We start from the raw sequence: 21,340 nt of genomic DNA, 5'->3' as shown, positions 1-21,340 counted from the left end.
TTTTATATATAAGTTCTCAGGTTATCTGGGGACTGTTTATACCATTTGCTACTGTTCCCTTCCCTATTTTAAGTCCTCCTCTATCTGACCTGGGGTTAACTAGCTCAGAAACAAAACTTTAACGTAAACATGCAGGGAAAGTATAGCCTAAGAAGGATCTCCTTAGTGTAGGAATGGCAAGTTTATTTATTTATTGCACTTGTATCCCACATTTTCCCACCTTTTTGCAGGCTCAATGTGGCTTACAATACATCATGAATAGTGGAAGTATATAAGAAAATAGACATTTAGTATAAGTTTCACTTTATCTAGCGTTTGTTAAGGGTTTGAGCACCCACCGTGAATATGCATGGATTAAAAGTGCATATTTATTGTGGGTACCCTGAGACATAAAGACTGTCCTGATGACTGGGGGGTTCATACTGTGTACTTTCCTACAATAAAGGACAAAAAGAGGTAGGACCATTGTGCCAGTTCAAGCCAAGCAAGGTAACAACTCACCTGCTAACAGTTGCTACTCGAGCCTTCCTGCAGCCTGCGCGTGGGAACCGTTGGAAGGCGGCACGCGGCTCCCTCGCCAACAGTTGTGTGGCGGACGCGTGAGGCGGTGACGCACTGGAAACGGCCGTTGTTAGAGGGCTCGTGAGTGACCCTGGCGTTGGCGCCTAACGGACAGGTCCACTTGCAGCCCTGGGGAGAGGGGTGCGCGGGGGGCCGTCCCCCCTTCCCTGAGTGGCTGGCCGGGCGCGTCTCCCCCCCTCTCGCGCCGGACACGGTGGTGATGGCCGGAGAAGGCCTCCTCCCCCTGGAGGAGTTCCGCAGGCAATGGCGGACCGAGCTGAGGTCAGGGGAGCAGCGCGGACACCTGAAGCGAAAGAGAGCCGCGGTGGCGGCGGAACAGGAAGGACGGGCCGGACCCAGCGGCCGGTGTCCTTCTCAGCCCGTGACCCCACAGTCCCCGCGGGGCCCACACCAGTACCTTGAGTTGGCGGAAAGGCTGCTAGAGGGTAGAAGCAGCCCGTCCTGGACAAAGGGTCGAAGCGCCCCGGCTGGGAAGGAGCCAGCTCCGAGGTCGGGCTCCAGCAGTCTGGTGGAACAACTCATCAGCGACTTGGTAGGTTGCTGCACCTCTTCTCTGTTACTCCTATGTGTTCTCTGGAAGACTCCCCCCCCCCTCCGAGACCTCCCTCTCTCCTCCCAACCTCCCTCTCTCCTCCCTCCCTCCCCCTCCCCCCCCCGAGACCTCCCTCCCCCCCCCCCCCCGAGACCTCCCTCTCTCCTCCCAACCTCCCTCTCTCCTCCCTCCCCCCCCCCCAGACCTCCCTCTCCCCCCCCCCCCCGAGACCTCCCTCTCTCCCCCCAACCTCCCTCTCTCCTCCCAACCTCCCTCTCTCCTCCCTCCCCCCAAGACCTCCCTCTCTCCTCCCCGAGACCTCCCTCTCTCCTCCCTCCCCCCCAAGACGTCCCTCTCTCCCCCTCCCCCCCCCAAGACCTTCCTCCCTCCCCCCCAAGACCTCCCTCTCTCCCCCCTCCCCCCCCAAGACCTCCCTCTCTCCCCCCAACCTCCCTCTCTCCTCCCTCCCCCCCAAGACGTCCCTCTCTCCCCCCTCCCCCCCGAGACCTCCCTCTCTCCCCTCTCCCCCCCTGAGACCTCCCCCTCCCCCCCCGAGACCTCCCCTTTCCCCCCCCGGGACCTCCCTCTCGTCCCCCCCCCCCCCCGGGACCTCCCTCTCTCCCCCCCCCCCCCCGAGACCTCCCTCTCTCCCCCCTCCCCCCCCGAGACCTTCCTCTCTCCCCCCTCCCCCCCCGAGACCTTCCTCTCCCCCCCCCCGAGATCTCCCGCTCCCTTCCCCTCCCTCCCCTCGAGACCTCCCTCTCTTCCCCTCCCCCCAAGACCTCCCTCTTTCCCTAGACCTCTCTTCCCCTCCCTCCCCCCCGAGACCTCCCTCTTCCCCTCCCCCCCAGAGACCTCCCTCTCTTCCCCCCCCCCCCCCCCCCCCCCCCCCCCATAAACGGCACAAATGAGAGAATAATGTGTGTGAGCTCTTATGTAATTAGATGCCTACTGACTCGGGTCCAGGTTGGAGATTTTGAGGCAGTTCTGCTGTTTCTGCCAACCTCATCCTGGTGCATTATGGGACAATTGCAGTGGGCTGGATGGGGCAGTACAAATCCCACACTGCTTTGGGATGTAACTGGCCAAAACATCTCCATCCTAGAACTGGGTAACTTGGCATCTTTGCTTGATTTTGGCATCTTTTGCTCATACTTAAACCTAAAAACAAAGGTTCTGCCTTGAAAGCATGTCAAACGCTTAGCTTCACGTTGTTTTCATTTCTTGTTTTATTTCTATTTAGTACCCTTCTTTGGTTCTTTCGAGTACTGTAACTAATTCTGGATGTGATGTCTTCAAAAACATAGTGCTAGATGCCTTAAATATCCTAGTTTGGCCAGCATCAGCATGTTTATTTGTCTCTAATGGGAAGAGGCATGCAAACCCTGCCAATAGGCTGTCAAAGGCTGTGCAGGCTTAGGGCCAGCTGTTGTATGGGGGTCCAGGGTATTTACCCTGGTTTCTCTCCCCTGACACTGGTGCTGCTGTTGCCTTCACAAATAAATACAGTGAACAGCAAGAATCAAATACTCCTAACAATCCAGTGAAGTTGCAGGAAGCCATGGCCCAGAAGTGGAGAGAAACTGCAGTCTCATTCCATGTAGGCTACACATTTTGGTCCTTATTAATTTGAACTGGTGACCTGGAAATGAGAGCTTTTGTAAATCACCTCCAGATAATCCCTGTTGCAAGTAGTGATTGTTGGTTTGGAAGGAAAGTTTGGAGGGAGGGGAAGGTTTAGCATTTAACATTTTTAAAAAAATGTATTTTTGTAGTTTTAGTTCAGTGGTTCTTAAACATGGTCCTGGAGGCTACCCAGCCAGTCAGGTTTTCAGGATATCCACAATGAATATTCATATATTTATTTATATATTATTTTCAACAACCGTTGCAAATTATTACAATCTTTATTAAATATTTAACCATAACATATTTTTAAACAATTATTATTTAAAATCCCCAATCACATTCAACCATCACCTTTTATACCACTATTCATGGGAGATGTACTGCCTCCACCACATTCAAATCTCTCTTAATATTCATTGTGGCTATCCTGAAAACCTGACTCTGGTGCCTCCAGGACCAGGTTTGGGGAAACATAGGTTTTTCTTTAATTGAGCCCCCTTGGACATGCAGTTTTTCAAAATTGTTTTTGTTTTGTTACATTTGTACCCCGCGCTTTCCCACTCATGGCAGGCTCAATGCGGCAGGCAATGGAGGGTTAAGTGACTTGCCCAGAGTCACAAGGAACTGCCTGTGCTGGGAATTGAACTCAGTTCCTCAGGACCAAAGTCCACCACCCTAACCACTAGGCCACTCCTCCACTCCACTTTTTTAAAATGGCTTTGATATGTCACCCTAAATAAAATTTATAGAAAGTTCAAGTTTCAGCAAGCCTTTAAGCACCTGTACACATTTTAGGATGTGTCTCTCCCTTTCAGCCATCCACATTCTTTCATACTTGACCATAAGGCCTCAGAGAGACCATTCTCAGCTTATAGAATATATGTTTGATCTTTGCAACAAAGGAAGAATATATGTTTTTTTTTTTTGTTACATTTGTACCCCGCACTTTCCCACTCATGGCAGGCTCAATGCGGCTTACATGGGGCAACAGAGAGTTAAGTGACTTACCCAGAGTCACAAGGAGCTGCCTGTGCCTGAAGTGGGAATTGAACTCAGTTCCCCAGGACCAAAGTCCACCACCCTAACCACTAGGCCACTCCTCCACTCTATATGTGTGTGTATATATATATATAATTTATTTATTGCATTTGTATCCCACATTTTCCCACCTACACACACACAGTGGAGGAGTGGCCTAGTGGTTAGGGTGGTGGACTTTGGTCCTGGGGAAAGACATTTTTTGAAACCATTGTTATGAGCCTAGATTTTTTTGTTAAACACTTTTAAACGAGCTAGAAAAGTATGTGGAGTGTGCCTGGTGCCATTCTTTATCCCTGTATGTGTGTTTGTATAAAATCTGCATTGGCTTTGACCTAGATGGGAGAGGTGGTTTCAATGAAACATTCTCCCAAACTCCATTGGGTTGAGAAACAATATAAATGAAACCAATTGTGATAATGCATTGAACTGAAGAAGTGATATGTATCCCTGGAAGTGAAGGAGGAGAGAGCATCCCAGAGAGAGGAGGAATCAGAGCTTGAAATCCCCATAGTTGCTGGATATGTGACCACTAAGAGGCGAAAGGTAGTGGTGGTTGGCAATTCTCTTCTGAGGGTTACAGAGGCTTCCATCTGCAGACCAGACATGATGTCCCAGGAGATGTGCTGTCTGCCAGGTACCAAAATTCAAGATGTTACAGGGAGCTTGCCGAGACTCATCAAGCCTAATGACTTTTATCCAATGCTGCTCATCCATGTTGGCACAAATGATACTGCTAGGTACCTCTCCAAACATATCAAAAGTGACTTCATGGCTCTGGGAAAGAGGGTGAAACAGACAGATGCACAGGTGGTGGTCTCATCGATCCTTCCTGGAGGGTAAAGGCCAAGGCAGAGAAGCTTGAATTCTGGAGATGACTATGTGGCTGTGTAGATGGTATTGTCAAGCGTTTTTTTTTTTTTGGCTTCCTGGACCTTGAGATGCTTTTCCAAGGGCTGCTGAGCAAAGATGGTGCCCATCTATCAAAGAAGGGAAGACGAGTCTTCAGTAACGGACTAACTAACCTACTGAAGAGGGCTTTAAACTTAGAATATGCATTAGATTTGCATGCACTGTCTCCATTGCATGCAAATCTCTTCATGCATATTTATTGTGGATTTCCTAAAAGCCTGACTGGCAAAGGGGTACTCCAGGACTGACTTGGAAAACACTGAGCTAGGGATCAGAGCTACCATTCTTCAGGATGGTGACAATAAGAAAGGGATGCCCTAGACCAGATAAGTCCTTGTGTCCAGCAGTATGGAGATAAACATACACATCCTCTTGAAAATTTCTCCCTGTAATATTGCTAGTAACTATTTGCAAATTATTCAGTAACATTTTTAACGTTTCTGGCAATTGCTTTCATAGCTGAGAAATCCAAGATGCATATGCCGTGGTGATGATCTAGTGTTACGTTAGGGGGTAGTGAGCCCATGGGCCGCAGTAATAGGCCTGACTGCGGCAGACAGGTCACCTCCTAAGTTCAAAGCAACTGAGAGAAAGCAGGGACTCAAAACTTAGGTGAGGCTGGAACTCTGGATCAAGTGAGACTGGAACTCCGAGTTGCAAAGGTGCCGAAAGAGAGTCTGGGCTTCCGTGAAATACACCTACACCCTTGACATCATCATGGATGCGCCCCCTGGAGATTCCCGCCGCTAGCCCGATTAAAGTAAGGGATGCGGCACACATATGCCCTAGGAATGGGCAGTGGGAAGCCTCAGAAGAAGTCATGGTAGGACCTTGACGTCTAGAAATTTTCTTTGTATTTGTGGATATGAATGACTGAATAATAAACATAATTCAATATTTTTTCAAATTATTAAAGTAAAAATAATTCAAAGCTATTTTTTTATAAGTTTAATGTAAAAGCATTCAGTGCTTTACTATATTTTTTCTCTTGATCCTTGATAAATTGAATTCTTTTTGTAGATGACGATTTGTACGATACATTCTCATTCAAACTTTTTTTTCCCATTAATTTTGTTTGTGTTGTACAGATATTCATGGTGGATTTGATGAGAAATAAGAACTAGATATACTTAAAGGACTTTATCACTTTAGACATCATGTTTTAAAAGGTGTTTGCATTTTGTCTGTGCTTCCTACACCTCCTCTTTGAGCAAAACTTTGCTTTGAAAACAAATGTTTTTAAGTACTAAGTAATTTGGATACTGCAGTAGTTAATTGCTGTGTTGGTAAAATCTTTTTATCAAATTTTCTCTGATAATTTATAGTGGATACAGCATCTTCTACTCAACAAAATTCCATTGGATTTTGCAGTCATAGTTCAAGAAGCTTGTAGTTCTATGTCTTGGTTAGAATTTAAGCAAAATCATAGCACAATATTTTGAAGATGAGAAGAGAAATATTACTTCTCTTTGCCCCAGGTTATGCAGCTGTAATAGCATGATAAGTAAAAGTGGCTTGCCAAAGCTCATGGAGGCAGTAGTATCCCTAGCACAGCCCACGGACTGTGGCACCAGTAGCTCAAACCAGGATCCGGTTCAACCAGCAAGGATTCCCCAGAGATTAGGGACACTTGAGCGCCTTCTGCTGCACCACTCTAGCATTTCCACCATATGATGGAGAGACCGAATAAATTGGCACATATTTGTGCTGCAACTCTTCTTACACTACTAGAGATGTAACTGGAAAAAAATGTGCTCTTTGTCTCCATCTGCTGGTAGGGTTACATATATCTGAACTGGTTTAGGAAGATGAGGAGAAACAACTTTTACTCTTCTTTTGCTTAGGGTATGGCGATATTATTTTACTTAAATTATAATTTGACCCCTTATCCTTTTGTAAGTGGTTTGAATTAGTGTATACTTGCGCTCTAAAAGTCTTTTTGCATAGGGGCTCTAAGTGGGAAATGTGAATATCCTGATCTGGATGTCCTTTTCCCACAAAGCCTTTTGTCTAATATGCAAGAAGATGTAGGCATGTGCTGCCAGAGCATACATTTTAAAAACCAACAGGTGCAGAAAAGCAATGCCATCACTCAGGGCTTTATACATAATAGAAACAAAACCAAACAAAAACAGGTAACATTTTTAATTGCACTAACTTAGTCATTTTTTGATTTATATATGTAAGCATTGGTATCTTTTGTGTAGGTGCCAATTGTACAACATACATGCATTCTGTCAAGTACATGTGCTTTGTGCTGGATTTTGCAAAGCTACATGTTCAAGAGGAGCAATTGAGCCATGTGAATTTTTGAGATAGTATTAGATAACACAGAGATTAGCGCAACTGCCCTGTGAAGATGTATATAAAAGAACTCCAGTCCTCCTTAAATACATTCCCACATCCGGCTAACAGAACTAGGGCTGGGGATTTCAGCCAGCAGGAAGTGGTCCAACTAGGGAAGATAAAAATCCAGAGCCTGCATAAGCCAGGGAGCCCTAGAACAGAAAGAGAAAGCCCTCCAGAGGATGCTGTCACTAGGAATGTGTAAAGGCAGTGCTTCTCAACCCAGTTTTGGGGCACACCCAACCAGCTGGAATGCAGATCCTTGCTTTGCAAATTACTTCATTCATATCCATTGGAGATAGCCTGAAAACCCGGCTGGCTGGGTGTGCCCTTAGGACTGGGTTGAGAAATACTGGTGTAAGGAGTGATTTTGCTCAGCTGTTGACTTAGCTTTTAAGGAAGGACAAGATACTTTTGTGTTCTCTAAAGACTCAGGAACCTTTTGACCTCATTTGTTGATCTTTGTTAGAAACAGACTGCCTCCTGATATTTAACTCTGTGCTTCTTTGTTTGAACTTAGCTGACAGCCTGCAGGGAGAGTAGGCTTATTTGGTGTCTTGAACCTGAAGTACATAAATTAAGATTGCTATCTTTAAAGCCTGGTCTGGCTGTGTGTTTACTACTACTACTTATCATTTCTATAGGGCTACTAGATATACCACTGCACCCCTGTGAACTCTTGAACATGAAGAGACAGTCCCTGCTCAGAGCTTACAATCTAATTAGGACACACAAACAAGAGATAAGGGAATATTAATGTGAGGATGATAAAATAAGGGTTCTGAACAAGTGAACAAGGGTTAGGAGTTAAAAGCAATATCAAAAAGGTGGGCTGTTAGCTTAGATTTGAAGATGGCCAGAGATGGAGCTTGATGTACCAGCTGAGGAAGTCTGTTCCAGGCATAAGGTGCAGCAAAATAAAAGGAACAGAGTCTGGAGTTAGCGGTGGAGGAGAAGGGTGCAGATAAGAGAGATTTACCCAGTGAACGGAGTTCCCGGGGAGGAATGTAGGGAGAGATGAGTGGAGAGGTAATGAGGAGCTGCAGAGTGAATGCACTTAGGTCCATAAGAGGAGTTTGAACTGTATGCAGAAATGGATAGGAAGCCAGTGAAGTGACTTGAGGAGAGGGCTAATACGAGCATAACGACACTGGTGGAATATTAGTCGTGCAGCAGAATTTTGAACAGATTGATGAGGATCACTGCACTGGGGCTCACTCCTGGTATCATATACGCCCTAAATCCCTGGTGGTGACCTGGCACTTGTGTGCCTCTGAACAGGTGCAGAAGCTGGCATGAAACTTTTTTAAAGTATACATGAATTCCCATTGTAACTTGCAAATTACACTAATTATTAATCATGGTGAAAAGAAAAGGGAGACAGCAGTCTGTTGGACTCATTTGTAGACTTATACAGGATATCAAGGTGCTTACTTGGCAGTATTGACACCAGAACCAGGTGGCTTGGTGACTTTCCTAGGGCTTAAGATATATTTAGTCCTGACCTGCATAAACTTCCATCCCTGCCATGGAAAGTTAGCCATTTAAAAGCGCAAGCTGCTGACACCTTCCCCCCTCCCCCAAAGTTGGTGACAGCGCATAAGTAGTAGTTTGAAGTGGGGGTGCTGACAATGGGATTACTGTGGCTTAGGTACAAGCTTGGGCTGTGCTGGTGCAAGAAGGCTTTCTTTTAGAGCAGGGGTCACATATCACCTAGATAGAATTTTACATAGTGTTGGGGAGGAGCCAATGACATAGGAAAATGTGGGAGGGAGGTTTTGGATCCAAATTTATTCTTACTCTCCCCCCCCCCCCCCCTTTTAAAATATTATTTTTTACAAAGCCATATGATAATTCCAACACAGCCCATGGTCTATTGGCATTGCCTTGCAGCAGCCACTAGTGCAAATTTGTGAAAGAGAGTTAGGTAGGAGGCTGAAATCCAGATCTTCCGGGGTAGCATTTTTGGAAATTTATCTATTTATTTGGATTTTGCTCACACCTTTTTCAGTAGTAGCTCAAGGTGAAATGCTATGCGTTCCATGTGCGCAGGACCTAAGAGGCAGGCAGAGCTTCAAAATCTCAATGCGCTAGTGCAGGGATGAGGAATTTAGATTTGTTAGACGCAGGGCAACATTCTGGGAAAGCAGGAGCCTATTCTGAAAGGATGGACTCCACCTTAACAGGGTTGGAACCATACTGCTGGCACTAGCATTTAAAAAGAGGAAAGGGACTTGATTATACTGCCTTTTCGTGGTTACAGTTACATCATTATATATAGGTATTACATGTATTATTTATATACAAGTGTTGCATATATTATATACAAGGAGATAGAGCAGCTTTTGCTTTTAAACTAAAAGAGGAGGAGGGGAGGGGTGAAGCTGGCAGTTGTCCAGGAGTACATGGTTTGGTGTGGAGTATCCTTGAAGGATCCTGTTGAAAAAGAGCATTTAGGAAATCCCAACAGAGAAGTTTCAACAGTGGTGAAAGAAAGCCAGGATTGTAAGGGGAGAGTGGCCATTGTAATGCCGATTAAAAAAAAAAACAAAAAACGTTCTAGAGGTGATCAGGAAATTACAGACCGGTCCTATAAGCTTGATTTCAGTGCCGGGCAAAATAGTGGAAACGTATAAAGAATGAAATTATGGAGCATATTGATAAACATGGTTTAATGGGACAGAGTCAGCATGGATTCAGCCAGGGGAAGTCTTGCCTCACCAGTTTAATTCATTTCATTGAAGGCGTGAATAAACGTGGATAAAAGTGAGCTGGTTGTAATGGGACAGTCAGCATGGATTCAGCCAGGGGAAATCTTGCCTCATCAATTTGATTTATTTCTTTTAAGGCGTGAATAAACGTGGATAAAAGTGATCTGGTTGATGTAGTGTATCTAGATTTTCAGAAAGCTTTGAGTTCCTCATGAGAGACTCCTGAGAAAATTAATCATGGGATAGGATACAATGTTCTGTTATGGATTAGGAATTGGTTATTGGACAGAAAACAGAGGGTAGGGTTAAATGGTCATTTTTCTCAATGGAGGAATGTGAATAGTGGAGTGCTGCAGGGATCTGTACTGGGACTGGTGCTAGTTAACATTTTATAAATGATCTGGAAATGGGAACGACAAATGAGGTGATTAAATTTGCAGGTGACACAAAACTATTCAAAGTTGTTAACTCGTGTGAACTACTACTACTACTTAACATTTCTAAAGCGCTACTAGAGTTACGCAGCGCTGTACAATTTAACATAGATGGCGGTCCCTGCTCAAAGAGCTTACAATCTAAGAGACAAATGAACTGTGAAATTGCAGAACGACATTAGGAAATTGGAAGACTGGGCTGGGCATTCAAATGGCAGATTTAAATTTAACAAAGAACAAATGCAAAGTGATGCACATTGGGAAGAATAATCCAAATTATGATTACCTGATGCAAGGATCCTCCTTGGTGGTCAGCAACCAAAAAAAAGATCTAGGTGTCATTGTAGACAATATGCTGAAACATCTTGTGCCCAGTGGGTGACTGCGGCCAAAAAAGGAAACAGGATGCTAGGAATTATTATGAAAGGGATAGTAAATAAGACCAAGAATACTATGTGTCTGTATTGCTCCATGGTGTCACTTTGCATCGAATAACCTAGAAAAATGTAGGCAGATAAAGATCATAGACATATCCAGTTTGCTTATCCATGCCATCTACTCTCCCTGTCACTCCCTTAGAGATCCTGATACTGTTTTCATCTCTACCACTTCCACTGGGAGGCCGTTCTACAAATTCACCATCCTTTCCATGAAGAAATATTTCCTCAGGTTGCTTCTGAGTCTGTCCCCTTTTCATATTGATCCTATGCCCCCTTGATCCAGAGCTTTCTTTCAATTGAAAGAGACTCTCTCCTATGCATTCATGCTGCATTGGTATTTAAATGTCTATCATTTTATAATAAGCTGTTTTGCATATTTCTTTCATCTGCTGTTATTTTTAGATTTTATTACTACTGCTGATTATTATATTTTAAGTTTTTGCTTTTTATTTAGATGTATTTTTTAGTAGTGAAATCATTAGTATGTACTTTGAGTTCCCCCCTTCTGATGACATCTGAGTCACTGGAATACATTCAAGATGGCCACCGATATGTATAGCATTTTTCACTGATTTATTTTTAGCGTTTTTTGCAGTGATTTTCAATAAAAATTAGCACTTTGAGAAGGGCATCATATGTAGATGCTGGATCCATCCTGTTTTTCAATAGTTTAATTTTGATTAGAAACGCTATTTTTTTTAATGACTTCCTGATTTTTTTTTTGAGCAGTTTATTTTTGGTTGGATTCTTCTTTTTTGAGTGTTTACAGACATTTTGAACAAGTTCAACAATTTTGCTTAGGTTTTATATGAAATTTTATATATATATATATATATTTTTTTTTTTTCAAAACTGCAGTCACCTTTGACCTCTCCAGCCTGCATAAAATTACTGTTCCTTTTGTAACAATCTTTTGCTGTGATCCCCCTGTCTAATGTTCTCAGGAATTGTATCAATAATGAAACATTGTAAACTGTTGAAACTATGTTGTAAATCTTTACAATGTTGCACAAGAGGTGCTTTCAACCTGCTGCTTCTTAAAATAGATCTATGTTCAGTCTAATTTATGTTTCAATAATTTTTTATTGATGACACTCAAATAACACAATAATGTATGTATCCAATATACAACTAACAAAATAGACATAACACGAATCAGACAATTGAAACCATCATCAACTTTTTAGTTTAACATAATCCCCTCAACCCATATCTCTCCTTACCCACACAGATTGTAAATTCAGGGGGAAATGACAAACAATCCAGCATGGGCATAAAATGTTTTATCAGCTATACCCCTATAACCCTCCTCAATCCCCTTTCCCTGAGTAAGCCGTTACGCAATGATCTCCGTGGGCCTGGACTCTTTCTGATAGCCCCCCGAAGCCTAATAGTAGTATGTTACTTTTATGTTCATCTGTTTTATGTTTATGTTTCAACTATTTTGTTCAAAATATAGAACAGGAAAAGTTCTCTACGATGACGAATCACAGAAGGCAAAAGTAGAGACTAATAGACGATTCACCACTGGAGACGTGAGTCCAACAGTCTTTATTATATCAAAGATAACGACCCGACACAGGCCGTGTTTCGACGCTAAAAAAGCGTCTGCATCAGGGGTCAATAAATACGCCAAGTAGTGAATGCAAAACGAGGAGTCCTACTTGTATGTGTGTTGTCAACTCACTAATCACATAGCACTAAACAGAAAATGCTGGATACAAACTATCAGAGCTATCAAACTATTAGTGCTATGTGATTAGTGAGTTGACAACACACATACAAGTAGGACTCCTCGTTTTGCATTCACTACTTGGTGTATTTATTGACCCCTGATGCAGACGCTTTTTTAGCGTCGAAACACGGCCTGTGTCGGGTCGTTATCTTTGATATAATAAAGACTGTTGGACTCACGTCTCCAGTGGTGAATCGTCTATTAGTGTCAACTATTTTGTTGACAACTCATTATTGAACATTGTAACACTTTCAATGTTCCCAACAAATAATAAAATATCGTGTTTTAACCATACAGCTGTAGTTGGTGTCAGTCATTCCCCCCCCCCCCCCCCCCCCCCCCATCCCCACTTCCCCTTCTCCCTGCATATTCCAAAGTCTCGGGATTCTTCTTATTGCTTTCTGGGTGGAGTGAAAAGTATATCAGGTCCAAGGCCTCAGTACATCTGGGTGTCCATCAGTCTATTCGACTACCAGCCTGTTTTCACAAGAGATGTGTCCCAACCTCTGGGCAGTAAAAACGTTCACACATTTGTCCCTCGCTCCTTGACAGTTATCAAATTATCATCTTCCCCCTCCAAACACTCTGTCCCCCTTTCAGCTGCCTGAACTCTTATCTACTATCTACCCTCCTCTCCCTCCCATCTCATACCCATCTCTCCCCATGAAGCATCTCCTATAATTTATCCAACTCCATAATATCTTATGGTCTCCAACTGTCCCTTTTCGACCTTAACGAGCATTATTGAGCAAACTACGTCCCCTAGGGCTGAGAATCTGAAGGTAGGGCATCCAAATCTGGAGGAACTGTTTCTTTCGTTTAGGCAATAATTTTGAATCTGATTGAGAGTTCCATATGGGAATTGTGTTACATGAGAACATAAGAGTAGCCCTACTGGGTCAGACCAATGGTACATCTAGCCTAGTATCCTATTTTCCAAACAGTGGCCAAGCCAGGTCACAAGTACCTAGCAGAAACCCAAATTGTGGCAACATTCCATGCTACAAATCCCAGGGGATTAGTGTGGTGGTGACTTCTGCTTCTGAGATGTGTGCAAAGGTCTCCCAAGTGTGGGTCAGCTGCGACGTCATGTCTTGTTGTGGAGATTATTTCCTTGGAGGATCGATTTGAGGCTCTTTGGGTTGAGTTATAAGTTGTGATCGAATTTGAGTAAGTTTATTTTCGAGGAAGTTAGTGAGGACGTGGAGTGGGGTTAGTCATTGAGGCGGTGGGGTCGGGAGTTGGTATGGAAGTTAGACCTTTGACTGTGCTGAGTAGCACTTTTGTGTTGAGGTTGGTTATTAAGAGATTTGAATAGTTTTCTGCTGTTGTTTGTATGTTTTAAATTGGGACTTCCAAGCTTGTTTGTCCTCTCCTTATTTCTTCTCCATATTTTTTCCAGATGTTGGCATTTGGATGTAAGTGTCGCCAGCTCAGGAGTGAACCAGGGGTTGGATTTTCTCCTGCTATTCTCCTGATAGTGTTTCTTTCTCTTAGTGGTGCCAATTTATCTAGTATTGAGGTAACCAGTGAATCCCAGTGGGGTTTCATGGATGGGTTCTAGAGGTAGATTGTTTTCATTCCAGGACATTTCAGGCCAGAATACGTTTCCGTTGATTTTACCTCTGGAGTAGATAAGTGTAAAGTGATTTTGGTGGATGGGCTTAGAAAAGCACATACGTAGTGCTGCCTCCAGTAAGTAGTGCTACATCAGGATCAGGATCTGTATCGTCTTCCATTTGTAAGTTTAGGTCTCTTACAAAATGATCCGTGAAAACTGGCAGAAAGCTTGGGAGATAGTAATATGGGTTCTGCTTTTGGCCATGGGCCAGGTGGCTGGTATATGAGGAGTAAACCAATAGAACCAAAAGGGATACTTTCATCTTGGAGGTTGCATAGCATTGCTTTGACCTCTGGAGAGGCCATTAATTTAATCAGGTGAGGTTAAAGAAGCTTTTGTATATTAAAGCCAGCCCACTGCTTGGTTTCCCCAGCCTGGGGGAGTTTAGGATCTTGTAGCCCTGTGGGCAGAGGTGAAGAATGAAGGGGCTGTCAATTTCTTTTAGCCAGGTTTCATCTAGGAATATAAATCCCAGGTCTTGGGAGGATATAAGCTTGTTCAGTTAGTTGCAATTTGTTGCCTACCAGTCTGGCGTTAATATAATTATAGGAGTAATGTGTCGCATGCTGAGACAGTTGTGGCTCGTTTAATCAGTTTTAGATAATTTGTTTTCCTGTGGGTTGAGTGTGTGTGTCCGGGTCTGTTTGCAGATTTTATGTTGAACTGGGGCCGGTGTGGAGGGACATCCGGTTGGGCTATATTTGGGGTTATATTTAGTTCTTTGTTCATTTAAGATGACACCCAGTGGTACTGGGTCCCTCATCTGCCAGCTAGGGGATACCTAGTGGTATTAGGTCCCCTCCCTTCCCCTCCCTCACCTGAGACATTTGAGGCTCGGTGGGCTTGGATGTGGCAAGTTGCAGACTGGTTTTTGCTTCTTCTAGGCAAGAATGTATGCTTCTTTCAACATGCAGTGTGAACTGTGACACACTTCTTGACTTTATACACTTGTGAGGTAAGCTGTTATTTGGGTGCCTCTGTTAAAAAAAAAAAAAAAGTTACGTGGCTCATGTCAGGCAACGCTGGAGGCTGGTTTTTTCGTTGTTGATTGCTGGCTTCAGATTCTTAGTCGGTCAGGATGGCACACGTGTGTCAGTGGCAGGCCTGCTTCTTGCTGTCTGTGGTTCTGCGGTGCTCCCGTCACGCTGCCATTTCGGGCAGCATTTTCCTTTTGTTCACGGCACATTTAGTTCCGCAGGGTGCTTTGCTTCTCGTGCCCTCTCAGATGTTAACGCAGGGGCCATGTTCTCTTGTAGTTTCTCTTCTCTGCTTGCCGCTGTGCTTTTTTCTTTTTGGGAGTGCTTCTGGTCCAGGCATTGGATGTTTCTGAGCCTCTGAGTCCGGTTCGGGCCTTTGGTGGTACGCTGGTTCCACCTTTTTTTTTCTCTGTTGGATTTCTTTGTGTGGGCCCGGCCGCATGGGTTTCTACCGTCTTCCGAGAGTCCTGGTTCCTCTGTTCCCACCTTTTTTTTATGGGGGGGGGGGGGTATGGGAACATCTCAGCCTTGCAGCCTGTTTCCAGCCTCTCTGGGTTGGTGGCTGCATTGCGGTCCCTTTGGGGTGCCACTAGTGCTGCTTGTGCAGTCTCCGTTATTCCTTTCTATGGTGCACTTTAAGCTGCTGCATTGTTTCAGCTGGTCCTCTGTCCTCTGGTGTGAGCATGGGAACTTCCCCCATTTCTGCAGGGCAGTGTGCCTGACAGCAGCTGCCTGTGAGAGCTTCTTTTCCTCTGCAGGCCAGGTATTGCTCTTGCTGGGCTTGGGCTCCTGATTGCTTTTGCAAGAAGCTTCCTTTGCTTGTTTGCGTCTCTGTTGGCTGCATGTCTCCCCCCCCCCCCCCCCCAGTAGTTTGAGTTTGTCCCTGCCTCAGGTTGCTGTGTGGGGTGCAGCTTTGGCTGTTGGGGTACTCCATGGCTGCATTTTATGTTCCTTGCCTTCTCTGCCCTTTGTGCTGCTCCATTTTCTCTTTTGGAGGTTGATTGCATTAGCTGCACCTCGGTCTGGGCAGCGCAGCTTATCCTGTGCCTTTTTTTTCTGCTCCCTTCTTGGGGTTTGGCAGCATTTCCATTTTTGTGATGGCATAGGTCCGTCTCTCTCTGCTGCATGGGGTGCCACATTGGCCTTGGCAATTTTTTTTCTGGGGCTGGGTGAGCCTTTGGTCTTCCTTTGTAATGCCCCTCTATGTACTCGAGGGTGCGTGGCTCTTTCTCTTTGGGGTTACATAACAGTAGCCATACTGGGTCAAACCAATGGTCCTTCTAGCCCAGTATCCTGATTCCAACAGTGGCCAAGCTTTCCCTTGTCTGTCTCAATAGCAAACTATGGACTTTTCCTCCAGGAAGTTGTCCAAACCTTTTTTTTTAAACCCAGATACGCTAACTGCTTTTACCACATCCTCCGGCAGCGAGTTCCAGAGCTTAACTATTCTTTGAGTGAAAAAATAAAAAATATTTCAGTTATTTGTAAGTATTTCCATGTAGCTTCCTTGAGTGTCCCCTAATATTTGTACTTTGGAATGAGTAAAAAATTGATTTATTTCTACTTGTTCTACACCACTCAAGATTTTATAGACCTGAATCATATCTCCCCTCATCCATCTCTTTTCCAATGTCACGATTGTGCCCATGTTTCATGCTCTCATTCATCTCGCCACCTGGTGGTCGGACCTTGTGGCTGCGATGGACTGTCTGTTTGCTGTTTCCCATGTTCCAGAAGTCATGCCGGTCCGGTCCGGATCTTCCAGCCTTCCAGACTGTCTTGGGATTTTTGGAACAGCAGCGCCCTTACCTGGTGAACTCCCTTGTATGTTGCCTTTGTTAACCACCTGGAAACTTTCTATTTTGTCTTGGCAACAGAGGTCTTCAGTTGTGTTCTTGTCCGTGTTGGTCTGTTGTGGTTCCTGCCTTGAAAGCTTGCTTTGCCTGCCCAAGACTCTGCTTCTTTCCCGGTTTATTCTATTGTCTGCTGCCTGCCCAAGACTCTCCTTGTTTCCCGGTTTATTCTATTGTCTGCTGCCTGCCCAAGACTCTGCTTGTTTCCTGGTTCATTCTATTGTCTGCTGCCTGCCCAAGACTCTGCTGGTTTCCTGGTTTATTCTTCTGATTGCTGCCTGCTGGTAGGACTCTGCTTGATTCATGGACTATTCTCCTGCTTCTGCTTAGTGCTTCTGTTCCAATCCAGCTGCTCCACTCCGGCCTGTGCCCGTCTGTCAGTGGTCTGCCTTGCCTCCTGTTTGGGTGATTTGCCTGCCGCTGCTGCTGCTCGGCAGTGGCCTAAGGGCTCACTTTTCCTCACCAGTGTGACATCCAAGCTGAAGAGCCCTAACCTCTTTAGTCTTTCCTCATACGAGAGGAGTTCTATCACCTTTATTAGTTTGGTTGCTCTTCTTTGAACCTTTTCTAATTCTACTATATCTTTTTTGAGATACGGCAACCAGAGGCAAGGGCGGGCAACCTTCTGTCCTTGGTGTCCATGGTTAGAGCATCTCAGCAGGTCACGGCTCGGCTGATGTTGAGACTTCTGGGGCACATGGCCTCCACAGTTCATGTAACACCCATGGCACGTCTACATTTGAGACCAGCTCAATGGACCCTAGCTTCCCAGTGGTTTCAAGCTGCAGGGGATCTAGAGGATGTAATCCAACTGTCCACCGACTTTCGGAATTCTCTTCAGTGGTGGATGATTCGATCAAATTTGACTTTGGGGCGACCATTCCAAGTTCCTCAGCCACAAAAAGTGCTGACGACAGATGCATCTCTCCTGGGGTGGGGAGCTCATGTAGACAGGCTCCACACTCAGGGAGCCTGGTCCTTTCAGGAAAAAGGTCTGCAGATCAACCTCCTGGATTAAGAGCGATCTGGAACGCTCTAAAGGCTTTCAGAGATCGAGTGTCCAACCAAATCATTTTGATTCAGACAGACAATCAGGTTGCCATGTATTACACCAACAAGCAGGGGGCACCGGATCTCACCCTCTGTGTCAGGAAGCTGTCCAGTTGTGGCTTTGGGCACGCCTGATTTCTGCAAGCCACTTATCTGGCAGGCGTAAACAACAGTATGGCCAACGGTTTGAGCAGGATTATGCAACCTCACGAGTGGTCACTAAACATGGGTGTAGTCCGCAAGATCTTCTGAGCGTGGGGCACCCCCTCGGTGGATTTTGTTGCCACTCAGATCAATCACAAGGTCCCTCAGTTCTATTCCAGACTTCAGGCCCACGAAGGATTAGTGTCAGATGCCTTTCTCCTGCATTGGGGGACAGGCCTTCTGTATGCGTATCCTCACATACCTCTTTTGGGGAGGACTTTGCTGAAACTGAAGCAAGACTGTGGAACCATGATCCTGATTGCACTCTCTGGCCGTGTCAGATTTGGTTCCCTCTTCTTCTGGAGTTGTCCTCCGAGGAACCGTGGAGATTGGAATGTTTTCCAACCCTCATCACCCAGAATGAGGGGTTGCTTCTACATCCCAGCCTCCAGTCTCTGGCTCTCACGGCCTGGATGTTGAGAGCTTAGAATGCGCCTCCTTGGGTCTTTCGGAGGGTAGCTCCTGAGTCTTGCTTGTTTCCAGAACAGATTCCACAAAGAGGTGTTACTCTTTCAAATGGAGGAGGTTTGCCGTCTGGTGTGACAGCAAGGCCCTAGATCCTCTTTCTTGTCCTACACAGACCCTGCTTGAATACCTTCTACACTTGTCAGTCTGGTCTCAAGACCGACTCCGTAAGAGTTCACCTTAGTGCTATTAGTGCTTTTCATCGTCATGTAGAGTGTAAGCCTATCTCTGAACAGCCTTTAGTTTTCTTTTGTCAAAGCCCCCCGGTCAAACTTCCAACAGGGTCATGGGATTTCAATGTCATTCTCACCCAGCTGATGAAAGCTCCTTTTGAGCCACTGAATTCCTGCCATCTGAAGTACTTTGCATGGAAGGTTGTTTTCTTGGTGGCTGTTACTTTAGCTCGTAGGGTCAATGAGCTTTAGGCCTCGGTAGTGCATGCACCTTATATCAAGTTCCATCACAACAGAGTAGTCCTCCGTACGCACCCTAAGTTCCTACCGAAGGTGGTGTCGGTTCATCTGAACCAGTCAATTGTCTTGCCAACGTTGTCTCCCCATCCTCATACCCTCCCTGGCGAAAGCAGTTTGCACACCTTGGACTGCAAGAGAGCATTGACCTTTTATGTGGAGCGGACGAAGCCCTTCAGATAGTCCGCCCAGTTGTTTGTTTCTTTCAATCCCAACAGGAGGGGAGTCGCCATTGGGAAAACACACAATCTCCACTTGGCTAGCAGATTGCATTTCCTTCACTTATGCCCAAGCTGGGCTGACTGTGGAGGGCCATGTCACGGCTCATAATATTAGAGCCATGGCTGCGTCAGTGGCTCACTTAAAGTCAGCCTCTATTGAAGAGATTTGCAAGACTGCAACGTGGTCATCAGTCCACACATTCACATATCACTACTGCCTTCAGCAGGATATCCAACGCGACAGTCTGTTTGGGCAGTCGGTGCTGCAGAATCTGTTCAGGGTTTAGAATCCAACTCCACCCCCCCTAGACCCATTTTTGTTCTGTTCCAGGCTGCACTCTCAGTTAGTAGTTTTATGGTTTCAGGTCAATCTATGTTATCTCATCGCCGTTGCCAGGTCCAATTTACCAATGTTCATTGTTTTGAGTGAGCCTTGTTGCTAGGGATACCCCACTTGTGAGAACAAGCAGCCTGCTTGTCTCGGAGAAAGCGAAGATACTTACCTGTAGCAGGTATTCTCCGAGGACAGCAGGCTGATTGTTCTCACAAACCCGCCCACCTCCCCTTTGGAGTTGTTCATAGTTTGTTTCTATGCTTTTTGATTAAATTGAAGTGCCACGCTCACGCGACGGGCGGGAAGTTATGCGCAGTGCGTGCTGTTCACACGCCAGAAGACTCTGGCAAAACTTTTAAAATTTTGCTGTGGAAATTTTACTGTTTCCTGGGCCGACGCGGACGTCGAACTACTTGTGAGAACAATCAGCCTGCTGTCCTCGGAGAATACCTGCTTACAGGTAAGTATCTTCGCTTTATCCAGTTGGGTCTCTTCGAATATCAAGGTAATGGAATGCATGATAAAAGTGGGGAAACGCCACATTGCCTTTGCACAGCTGAACAGTGAAGTTAGCTGTGGAATCAATGTGAGCCTTTCCTTTCTGCACATGTGTATTTCACACAAGGTCACATTATAGGTATTCTGAATAATATTTGTATAACACTTAATACAGATATATAATTATTATATGCTGGTCAATTGCCAAACTCTTTTAATTCTTTGGTCTTTTGCCTGCTAAGGATTTTTTTTAAAACTTGAGATTTAAAGGGTTGAAGAACTTAGTTAAATCTGCTTATTATAACCAGGTAGTACCAATTTAGTAAGGGTCCCTTGCTGCTCTTTTAGGGGTGTGGGAAAATGGGCAGAAAGCAAACTTAAAACTTCATTTTTCATGTGTAGTATTAGCTCAAATTTCTGCTGACTTCAAATGGGAAGAGAAATACTGTCAGTTACAGGCTTTATGGGAGTTTTAGTAGGCTTCCCCCATTCTTTTTGTAATTTTCTTTCCTTCAAAAAGAATTCTGTTATTTTTATTTGATTGTGTTGTGCCTCCTATTAGGGTTTTTTTAAAGGAATTGTGGAGAACTGTGTGTTACAATAATGGTAAAACACGAAAATATATTTTATGATCCTTGGATACCTGTATTTTTTAGGTAATTGAATAAGAAAAAAGATGCTTCATAAACCTGCAAATAATAATCTGACTGAGACCTCAACCAGTCATACATGTAGAATAGAAAGGGTCCTTTCCTGACCACCTTCCCACCTCCATTTTCTCTTCCTACTGCCTTCATAATTTGTTCAATGCATTTTTTTTTTAGTTCTCTTGTGTTTTTTTTACCATTATTTTTTCTACAAGGTGGTTAGAGGCTTACAGTAGTCATAACCCAGATCACGGGTTGAAGATGATGCAGAAGAGGATTTTTCTCTGTATATGGATTGTGATTTTTTTCCCCCCTCTACCTTAGTTTTGAACAGTCTCAAGCTTGGAGGAACTGGAATGCATCTGTGCAGATGGTTAAAAGAAAAAAAAAAAAGAAAGAAGGCGGGCAACTTCATTGGAAGGACTGCCATCTCTCTTGCAAGTGAAGCTTGCCAGTTTGTGGAGATATGATCAGTTTTGTAGTTGTGATACTGGGAGGTTGGATTCTTGGCCCAGCACCAAAAAGAATCTGAGGCTGGGCTGGACAGCTTTCTGAATTAACAGTTGGCTCGTGCTGCAGATAAACCCTTTACTAGCTCTGGGTGCCAGAGATCAGCAGCTGCTCATGGAAAGATTCTGTGC

At 44.8% G+C, this 21,340-nt stretch overlaps 1 protein-coding gene across 1 annotated transcript in view; it reads left to right on the top strand.

The window, feature by feature from the left end:
- The first annotated feature begins 534 nt into the window (after nucleotides 1-534).
- Nucleotides 535-21,340, top strand: part of FBXW8 (F-box and WD repeat domain containing 8) — a 331,216-nt gene continuing 310,410 nt past the window's right edge. Inside the window, exon 1 of the mRNA XM_030219095.1 lies at nucleotides 535-1,114. Coding sequence (XP_030074955.1) covers nucleotides 782-1,114 — 333 coding nt within the window. The 5' untranslated portion in view covers nucleotides 535-781. The remainder of the gene's footprint in view (nucleotides 1,115-21,340) is intronic.

The sequence above is a fragment of the Microcaecilia unicolor genome, chromosome 11 (assembly GCF_901765095.1).
Source record: "Microcaecilia unicolor chromosome 11, aMicUni1.1, whole genome shotgun sequence".
NCBI lineage: Eukaryota > Metazoa > Chordata > Amphibia > Gymnophiona > Siphonopidae > Microcaecilia > Microcaecilia unicolor.
This window is presented reverse-complemented; position numbering and strand designations above follow the sequence as displayed.